The 10,498-nt window shown below is 44.8% G+C and overlaps 1 protein-coding gene across 1 annotated transcript; it reads left to right on the plus strand.

Annotated features, from left to right (window-relative positions):
- Nucleotides 1-1,813: 1,813 nt before the first annotated feature.
- On the plus strand, nucleotides 1,814-7,543 carry LOC139028913 (desmoglein-2-like protein). The gene is given in 6 exon segments (XM_070447421.1): nucleotides 1,814-1,889; nucleotides 4,208-4,242; nucleotides 4,524-4,658; nucleotides 6,493-6,569; nucleotides 6,571-6,673; nucleotides 7,409-7,543. Coding segments are annotated over 6 exon segments (561 nt in total).
- The last annotated feature ends 2,955 nt before the right edge of the window (nucleotides 7,544-10,498 follow it).

Genomic DNA, 10,498 nt, shown 5'->3' on the forward strand with positions numbered 1-10,498 from the left:
ATCCACACTGATATGTCTGCACGACATGCAGAGATGCGATTCGCCACCTGGTTATCAGAAGGGGGAAAGGAGAAGATTAATTGTGTGTCGTCTGCATAGCATGAAGGAAGGACCATGTGAGGATATGACAGAGCCAAGTGACTTGGTGTATAGCGAGAATAGGAGAGGCTAGAACAGAGCCCTGGGGACACCAGTGGTGAGAGCACGTGGTGTGGAGACAGATTCTCGCCACGCCACCTGGTAGGAGCGACCTGTCAGGTAGGACGCAATCCAAGCGTGGGCCGCGCCGGAGATGCCAACTCGGAGAGGGTGGAGAGGAGGATCTGATGGTTCACAGTATCAAAGGCAGCCGATAGGTCTAGAAGGATGAGAGCAGAGGAGAGAGAGTTAGCTTTAGCAGTGCGGAGCGCCTCCGTGACACAAGAGAACGCGCAGTCTCAGTTGAATGACTAGTCTTGAAACCTGACTGATTTGGATCAAGAAGGTCATTCTGAGAGAGGTAGCAGGAGAGCTGGCCAAGGACGGCACGTTCAAGAGTTTTGGAGAGAAAGAAAAGGGATACTGGTCTGTAGTTGTTGACATCGGAGGGTCTGAGTGTAGGTTTTTTCAGAAGGGGTGCAACTCTCGCTCTCTTGAAGACGGAAGGGACGTAGCCAGCGGTCAAGGATGAGTTGATGAGCGGTGAGGTAAGGGAGAAGGTCTCCGGAAATGGTTGGAGAAGAGAGAGAGGGGATAGGGTCAAGCGGGGCAGGTTGTTGGGCGGGCCGGCCGTCACAAGACGCAGATTTCATCTGGAGAGAGAGGGGAGAAAGAGGTCAAAGCACAGGGTAGGGCAGTGTGAGCAGAACCAGCGGTGTCGTTTGACTTAGCAACGAGGATCGGATGTCGTCGACCTTCTTTCAAAATGGTTGACGAAGTCATCCGCAGAGAGGGAGGAGGGGGGAGGGGAGGAGGATTCAGGAGGGAGGAGAAGGTGGCAAAGAGCTTCCTAGGGTTAGAGGCAGATGCTTGGAATTTAGAGTGGTAGAAAGTGGCTTTAGCAGCAGAGACAGAAGAGGAGAATGTAGAGAGGAGGGAGTGAAAGATGCAGGTCCGCAGGGAGGCGAGTTTTCCTCCATTTCTGCTCAGCTGCCCGGAGCCCTGTTCTGTGAGCTCGCAATGAGTCGTCGAGCCATGGAGGGGAGGCGAGCCGGCCTGGAGGATAGGGACATAGAGAGTCAAAGGATGCAGAAAGGGAGGAGAGGAGGGTTGAGGAGGCAGAAATCAGGAGATAGGTTGGAGAAGGTTTGAGCAGAGGAGATGATAGGATGGAAGAGAGAGAGTACGGGGAGAGAGGAGCGAAGGTTGGACGGCGCGATACCATCCGAGTAGGGGCAGTGTGGAAGTGTTGGATGAGAGCGAGAGGAAAAGGATACAAGGTAGTGGTCGGAGACTTGAGAGGAGTTGCAATGAGATTAGTGGAAGACAGCATCTAGTAAGAGAGTCAAGCGCAATTGCCTGCCTTGGTGAGTAGGGGGGGAAGGTGAGAGGGTGAGGTCAAAAGAGGAGAGGAGTGTAAAGAGAGGAGCAGAGAGGAATGAGTCAAAGATGACGTGGGGAGGTTAAAGTCACCCAGAACTGTGAGAGGTGAGCCATCCTCAGGAAAGGAAACTTATCAGGGCGTCAAGCTCATTGATGAACTCTCATCAGGAACTGGAGGGCGATAAATGATAAGGATGTTAAGCTTGAAAGGGCTGGTAATGTACACAGGAATTTAAAAGGAGGCGATAGACAGATGGGTCAGGGGAGAAAGAGAGAATGTCCACTTGGGAGAATGAGGATCCAGTGCCACCACCCGCGACCAGAAGCTTCGGGTGTGCGAGAACACGTGGGCAGACGAGGAGAGAGCAGTAGGAGTAGCAGTGTTATCTGTGGTAATCCATGTTTCCGTCCAGTGCCAAGAATCGAGGGACTGGAGGGAAGACATAGGCTGAGATGACCTCTGCCTTGTTGGCCGCAGATCGGCAGTTCCAGAGGCTGCCGGAGACCTGGAACTCCACGTGGTCGTGCCGCGCTGGACCACCAGGTTAGAGTGCAGCGGCCACGCGGTGTGAAGCGTTTGTATGGTCTGTGCAGAGAGAGAGAAGAGGATAGACAGACACATAGTTGACAGGCTAACAGGAGAGGCACCGCTAATGCAAAGGATAATTGGAATGACAAGTGGACTACAGTCTCGAGAATGTCAAAGTTAGCTTACGTTGCAAAAAATCTTAATTGACTAAAATATACAGTACTGCTGGGCTGGGAGTAGGCTAGCTAGCAGTGGCATGCGTGTGATCTTGTTTGTAAAGTGGAGCTGCTAGAACCCTCGACTAATACAATGGGCTGAATCTACAGTAGCTTACATGGTAAAACTAATAACAGTCAGTGCTCTGGTATCTACTGGCCAGGGCACGGCAGGCCATGCACGCACTTATGCTACCGCCCTGCACAACTCATATATCAGGCTCCGGCTCCGTTGAGGTAATCAGTTGCTACAGCTGTGCCTATTCGGCTAGAGACGTCTGCTACGCTGGCTTTAGACTGAGCAGTGTTGACCTAGTAGGAGACCGGCGGGCGCGCGACGAATAATGAGCTGGCTAGCACTGAACTCCCGATAAGTATAACTACTGAAAACCTAACCACATCTGAGTCTTAGATTACCGAAACAGGCAAGCCAAGACAACATGTAGGAGCCTAACTACGATACACTAATGCAAAGGTTAGTTCCTCTTTCTAATGTACGATAGTTTCTACAGTGCTGCTATTCGGTAGGAGTTGGCTAGCTAGCAGTGTTGACTACGTTAGAAGGACGAAAATAGCTGGCTAGCTAACCTCGATAATTACTCTAAACTACACAATTAACTTTGATACAAAGACGGCTATGTAGCTAGCTAAGAAGAAATTGCTAAGATCAAACAAATCAAACCGTTGTACTGTAATGAAATGAAATGAAATGTAATACTACCTGTGGAGCGAAGCGGAGCGAAGCGAAATGCGACTACTCGCTCCAACCAGGAAGACCATGGGCTGCTCTTACAGTATTTTCCATTGTACACCAAGTCAGAACCATAGGATAATTAAAGGGGGCATATAAGCAGACAATGAAACCTCTTACAATATTAGATGATGACTTTTCTCAAAAACAGGTTATAGGCTACATGTGCAGCACCACCGAGTCAGAACAGTAACATGACGTGAAATTAAGAGGTGAAAATAGACCAAATTATTAGGGTGAGGCACATGGGCAGCTTACTACACAACATACGAAGTGTATTACTTTCTTAGCTACAGTATACATATCTCCCTTGCATACTACATAATTTATGCAGCAGCATACAAGACATTTTTGGACTCACCTTGGCTTGTGATGTGCTCACTTAAACATGGTCCTTTGTGGGCACATTTTGTCATAACATTTTGTCATCAAAGTCTCGCATTCTCTGGATTTATGGGGGGAACTCGGAAAAGAAAAACACAGCCACATTAATCTCCTTTTATGCACTCTGGACATGCATTGGTAGTACCCAACTCGCTAATGACAATCAGGTCATAATGGCCTGGTACTCAGGGCTCTATTGTTCCTCTAACCACTGACATCAATGCAAATGCGATAGAAAATCACATCAAACACTAATCCTCTAAACAGTATCGTGCTTTTAAACTCACCTCACTGTGATGAAGAAAGAAGTTCAACAACCGGTTGAAACTGAGTGGAAAACATGGTCATTGTGGATGTTGTTTCAAAGCCTAACACAACGAAAATGGACAGCGATTTCTAAGGTGATGATTAATTCAAAACAATCATACACATATTAGAGCTTATGCATAGGCCCATATATGTGCCCAAACTCGAATAAAAAAAATAAAAAAAGACTATTAAAATAATGATTGTGCCGCTATACAATACATAGCCTACCTCATACAACTGATTTAAGATGTCTTTGGTACATATTGGTCTAGCCTATACTCCATAATTAAACAAATTCTAGAAATCGCCTCTGAGTGTGGACTATTATTATGCATACTGGTGGACTGGTTACCTAATGCTACACTCCAATTGTTCTATCCATGAGTCTGGGAGAGAATATATAGGCCTAGGCAATGCTGTTTGTCAATTGATTGGCTTACAAAGTTAACATACAATTATAGTGAATTTGTATTTGATTTTGAATAGCCTAGTAATAAGGCATTTACGTGAAGGAGCCAATGATAGACCAGGAAGTATTTACATTTGGCCTCATTTCTATAGACCAGCGTTTCCCAAACACGGTCCTAGGGACCCAAAGGGGTGCACATTTTGGTTTTGTGTCAACTCATCATCAGCTGTGTAGTGCTAGAGCAAAAAACAAAAATGTGCACCCCTTGGCGTCCCCAGGACCGAATTGGGAAACGTTGCTATAGACCAGTGTGCCTTCTGTCACTGCATGTCTATATTGTGCACCTAACCCCTAACCTTAACTCTTAACCCTTAAAAACAGAATATTTTTCTAATCTGTCTACAGAGACAGAGTTCTTACATTCTGACTGTCCAAGGATCTGATATGGATGGGGCACCTGAAGGCAACACAGGGACAGCCATAGTGCACATCAACATACTGGACATCAATGACAATATCCCCACATTGGAGAAGAATGAGGTGAAAACTGCAGCTGTAGTATTTTAACATATTATTCAAATGCAGTACCTACAGTGGGGAGAACAAGTATTTGATACACTGCCGATTTTGCAAGTTTTCCTACTTACAAAGCATGTAGAGGTCTGTAGTTTTTATCATAGGTACACTTCAACTGTGAGAGACGGAATCTAAAACAAAAATCCAGAAAATCACATTGTATAATTTTTAAGTAATTAATTTGCATTTTATTGCATGACATAAGTATTTGATCACTTACCAACAGTAAGAATTCCGGCTCTCAACGACCTGTTAGTTTTTCTTTAAGAAGCCCTCCTGTTCTCCACTCATTACCTTGTATTAACTGCACTGTTTGAATCGTTACCTGTATAAAAGACACCTGTCCACACACTCAATCAAACAGACGCCAACCTCTCCACAATGGCCAAGACCAGAGAAGCTGTGTAAGGACATCAGGGATAAAATTGTAGACCTGCACAAGGCTGGGATGGGCTACAGGACAATAGGCAAGCAGCTTGGTGAGAAGGCAACAACTGTTGGGCGCAATTATTAGAAAATGGAAGAAGTTCAAGCTGACGGTCAATCACCCTCGGTCTGGTGGCCATGCAAGATCTCACCTCGTGGGGCATCAATGATCATGAGGAAGGTGAGGGATCAGCCAGAACTACATTGGCAGGACCTGCTCAATGACCTGGAAGAGAGCTGGGACCACAGTCTCAAGAAAACCATTATAGTAACACACTACGCCGTCATGGATTAAAATCCTGCAGTGCACGCAAGGACCCCCTGCTCAAGCAGCGCATGTCAGGCCCGTCTGAAGTTTCCAATGACCATCTGGATGATCCAGGGAGGAATGGAGAAGGTCATGTGGCTGATGAGACAAAAATAGAGCTTTTGGTCTAAACTCACTCGCGTTTTTGGAGGAAAGAAGAGGATGAGTAAACCCAAGAAACACCATACCAACCGTGAAGCATGGAGGTGGAAACATCATTCTTGTGGGATGCTTTTCTGCAAAGGGAAGGACGACTGCACCGTATTGAGGGGAGGATGGAATGCGGGCCATGTAATCGCGAGATCTTGGCCAACTACCCTCCTTCCTCAGTAAGAACATTGAAGATGGGTCGTGGCTGGTCTTCCAGCATGAACAACAACGAAACACACAGCCAGGGCAACTAAGGAGTGGCTCCGTAAGAAACATCTCAAGGTCCTGGAGTGGCCTAGCCATCTCCAGACCTGAACCCAATAGAAAATCTTTGGAGGGAGCTGAAAGTCCGTATTGCCCAGCGCCAGCACCGAAAACCTGAAGGATCTGGAGAAGGTCTGTATGGAGGAGGGGGCCAAAATCCCTACTGCAGGATGTTGCAAACCTGGTCAAGAACTACAGGAAACGTTTGATCTGTGTATTTGCAAACAGAGGTTTCTGTACCAAATATTAAGATCTGCTTTTCTGATGTATCAAATACTTATGTCATGCAATAAAATGCAAATTAATTACTTAAAAATTATACAATGTGATTTTCTGGATTTTTGTTTTAGATTCCGTCTCTCACAGTTGAAGTGTACCTATGATAAAAATTACAGACCTCTACATGCGTTGTAAGTAGGAAAACCTGCAAAATCGGCAGTGTATCAAATACTTGTTCWCCCCACTGTATATGCCACACAAAACCAAACAGAGAGTACTTGCAAAAGTATGAGTGGACAGGTTGGTTTATCTGCAAAGATGTGCATCACATCTTTATAACCATTACTGAGATCATCACACATAAAATGTGTGAGATTATTCTGAGATTTATGAAAATTATATTAATACTGTCCATCTGTCCTGTATGTGTAGTACTCTATCAGTTTAGTGAACACAGCCAACGTGGAGGTGGTAAGGATCTAGGCGTTAGATCCAGAACTGGAGAAGACATAACTGTCTGGCTATGTTTGCGATCGTCAAGGGCAACGAGGATAGCGTCTTCACCATTGAGACAGACCCCAAGACCAACGAGAGATTTCTGATGCTCCTTAAGGTAGGAGATGATTCTGTCAGTATAGTGACACACAGGTTAATGAAAACAGTGTCAATTATGCTTTTCATTCATTAAGAAGTATCTCTCTTTAAGCTATTGTAGGATAGTAAATACTGCCACCTACTGGAGAAATGGTAATGTCACAATACAGTTCATGTTAAATAACGGAAGTGAAGATGTGTGTTGTTATGGTCAGACTGGCTAGCTGTTATGGTCCGACTGGATCATTTAGCTATTTGATTTAGAATTTTAGGACCCCTTTAGGTATCCCAAAAATACACTTTAAAAGTATTTGGTAAAATATTGAATTTGGCCTTTAATACTATAGCCCATATAAAAGCCTCTGAATAACTCATTCATAAATGGCAAAAGACCGTAAAAAAAGAAATGGTTTTGAAGTGTCTGTCCTATATCTAGGAGATATAAGAAAGCTCAGGAAATATATATTTTTACACATATTTAACCCCATATTTTTGACCATTCGGACGCTACAGACATCTTTGCGAGAAGAACGATTTTCGGGATGTTTCCTAGTCTGACAACACCACTGTATCTCAGCCACCTTCCACCGCAGATGCGAAAGGTCGACATAGGTGGATGTGGTGGATTGATAGGGATTTTTGTATGGTGTTACTTAAATTGATGCACGGATGAGTCAATAGACTCTTAASGATTAATGTACAATAATGTCAGGCTTGTCATAACTAACCAGTCATCCATCACTCTCTCTTGCAGCCTGTTGACTTTGAGGAGAATCCTGACATCAAGCTGCAACTGGTGGTGTATAACAAAGCACCTGTAGTCGTGAGAGAGGGGGAGGGAGATGGGGACGGGATGGAGGTGGAGCAGGTGGTGGAAGAGGTGGAGTAGGAGGTAGAGGTGGTGGTGGAGATGATGCTGATCTTGACCTTGATCCTGTGGCTTGGGTAGGACCAAAGGCTGGGGCTGGTCCAAAGTATAAACCAAAACGAAGGCCAAAAGGTGGTAAAATTTACCCATTGAAGATTGCTGTAAAGAATATGCCAGAAGGGCCTGTCTTTATGCCCAAGGTGAAGGGAATACCTGTGTCAGAGAGCCCAGAGGACAGAAGCCCCTTATCAGATGTCATCGCTACATATCCTGCCTTCGACGGAGACACTTCAGAGCCTGCAGAAAAAGTCAGGTGAGGAGTTTACTCTAGACATTCCTCCAAATCAATTAAAAAAATGAATATGATAACAGCTCATACCACAATTACACCTCCAACACCTCCGAAGCATCTCCTATGCGGATATCGGCCAATGCTAGTTTAAAAAAAAACTATAGGCGATGTCAGCGCACCGCATAATAAAATATCCCCATCAAAATATGTCTGTTTAAGCTAGAGATATCTTTTGCATGGGGGCCGTCTCAATACACCACATCCACCGATGTCGGCCTTCCGCATCTGCGGTGGAAGGTGGCAGAGCTACATCGCTGTTTGTCAGACTAGGAGACATCCCGAAAATGGTTTTGGCTTATTACTAATATGGAAAGATGAGACTTTCGCGAACATGATGGTGTTCTCCATTTTTCTCTACAACAAGTGTCACTGTGTCTGAAGGTAACCCGGTACCGGGCCGAAAAATTTATGGAAGCGAATGGGGCAAACGTATACGGATAATTCCACGGGAAAAATATAATCTCTCTCAAATATAGGAAAAAAATATTTTTTATATTTTTTATATATATACCTACAGGGGTTCTAAAATTCAAAATAAAAATGGTCCTTGGTATGACCATTTTAAAACAATTCCATATGTTAGCTTAGTATAAACCTAGCCCCGGGCCCTTAGATCAAATAAAATAACATTTATTTATATAGCCCTTCTTACATCAGCTGATATCTCAAAGTGCTGTACAGAAACCCAGCCTAAAACCCTTAACAGCAAGCAATGCAGGTGTAGAAACACCTTACTATTAATGCTGGTTAATGCTCAATCTGATTGAACTCTAACCTAACCCTAAATAAACTCTTAGCCCAGCCCTGATTATTACAGTACATTGGGCTGATTGTCTGTTCCCATCCTTAGACATTCCCTCTAGGACTGCTACAGGGACCATCGCCCTGCAGGTGGGAGATGCTAATGATAACTACCCTGAGCTGACGAGCACACTAGAGTACCTGTGTACCGACGCTGAGATGGTCAACATCATCGCAGAGGACACAGATGATGATCTTAACGCAGCTCCCTATGAGTTCATGCTGGTGGAAGAGGAGACGCAGAGAGAGTGGAAGGTCGAGCCCATCAGTGGTATGACTATGAAGGCTTCTCTCTTCAGGTTTAGAGTGTGGGGGCCTACACTTTACCTGGAACTTTAAAGATGTACCTGAGACACAGAGGCAACTTGACATGACAATATCTATACAGGAGAGATTATATACATTAAAGTGAAATATTGCCCTAGTCACTCATATTTGCAAAGACTAGTTTGTGTGGAAAACGTTTTCAAATGTAGAGGCATATGGCCATTCATTTTTGAGTATTTATTGTTAGGTTCTAATTTTTCAGAGTAAATAACTCACAGACACTAGAGAAGCTTAACCACGTTTAAATCTTCCCAAAGGGTCGACACAGCTGTGTTCAGACAAAGACATGTTCCCATCATCACAAGTATATATACTACACTTTAGACACCCCTCCTTCTCTCCAATCCTTACATCTTATGGTCTGACCTGACCTCCTGACCTCAACCCCTCCTTCGCCTAATCCACAGATGTCCTCTCGTATCACCTATCGCACTCCCGTGACTCCCTCCCATCCACCCAGCACATTCCACAGCCACTGTCTTATTACAGAGAAACATTTACTTCTCACTCCTTTATATACTATGCGTCTGATCTATCATGTCTTTAATATCTCAATGTTCAAAGTCTACCCCGAATCCAACATTATATATATTACGTATCCCTTTCTTGACCTCTGACCTTTCAGACACCAGCGCCTCCCTCAGGACTCTGATACCCCTGTGGCCTGGCACATATGATCTCAAGCTCCAGATCCAGGACCAGCAGGGATTGGCCTGTCCTGAGCCCCTGCGCCTACACATAGAGGTGTCCACCTGCTCTGAGGGAGCTGCCTGCGGGCCGAGGGACAGCAGACTCTCACGGGAACGTCGACCACGGTTGGAATGCCCAGAATAGGCATAATCATCCTGGGATTCCCGGTGCTGCCATGTAAGTCTGGGTTCACGAACTCCAGGTCCACGCAATTCTTGAGTTGGATTATGGTTTATGGATCAGACCACAGTTCAAATACTATTTGAAATCTTTCAAATACTTTAGACTTTTGCTTTAGCCTGGCTGGAGTGCCAGATGAGTGGGGTTTGCACTTAGGCCAACTATTTTATTGGTCCCATTGCGCCAGAAAAGATCAATCAAGCCATCTAAAGTATTTGAAAGTATTTCAAATAGTATTCAAACCCAGGTCTGCTATGAGTTATGGAATATATATTATGGAGGTGAGGTGATAGAGGTTAACTCCTGTGTTTGTGTTTCCAGTTGTGGCGCTCTTGCTAATTTTGTGCATCTGTGGAGGTGTAGGAGGAACCTTCACTGACCTGCCCTTCAATACAAAAGAACACCTGATCTCCGACCACACAGAGGGACGGGGGGAGGACAGGGTAAATCAAACACACACCAGAAATCACAGATCTGATAGGACTGGATATGGGAAACCAATATGTTGGAAGCTATGTGGAGCTATTGCCTACCCAATTGTCTCAGATCTATGAAGGGGAGTGAAATATGACATAAAGGGGGGAACATCTTCCTGGAATGAAATGTAGTAAGAGCCAAGCAGAGGA

The sequence above is a fragment of the Salvelinus sp. IW2-2015 genome, linkage group LG16 (genome assembly GCF_002910315.2).
Source record: "Salvelinus sp. IW2-2015 linkage group LG16, ASM291031v2, whole genome shotgun sequence".
Classification (NCBI taxonomy): domain Eukaryota; kingdom Metazoa; phylum Chordata; class Actinopteri; order Salmoniformes; family Salmonidae; genus Salvelinus; species Salvelinus sp. IW2-2015.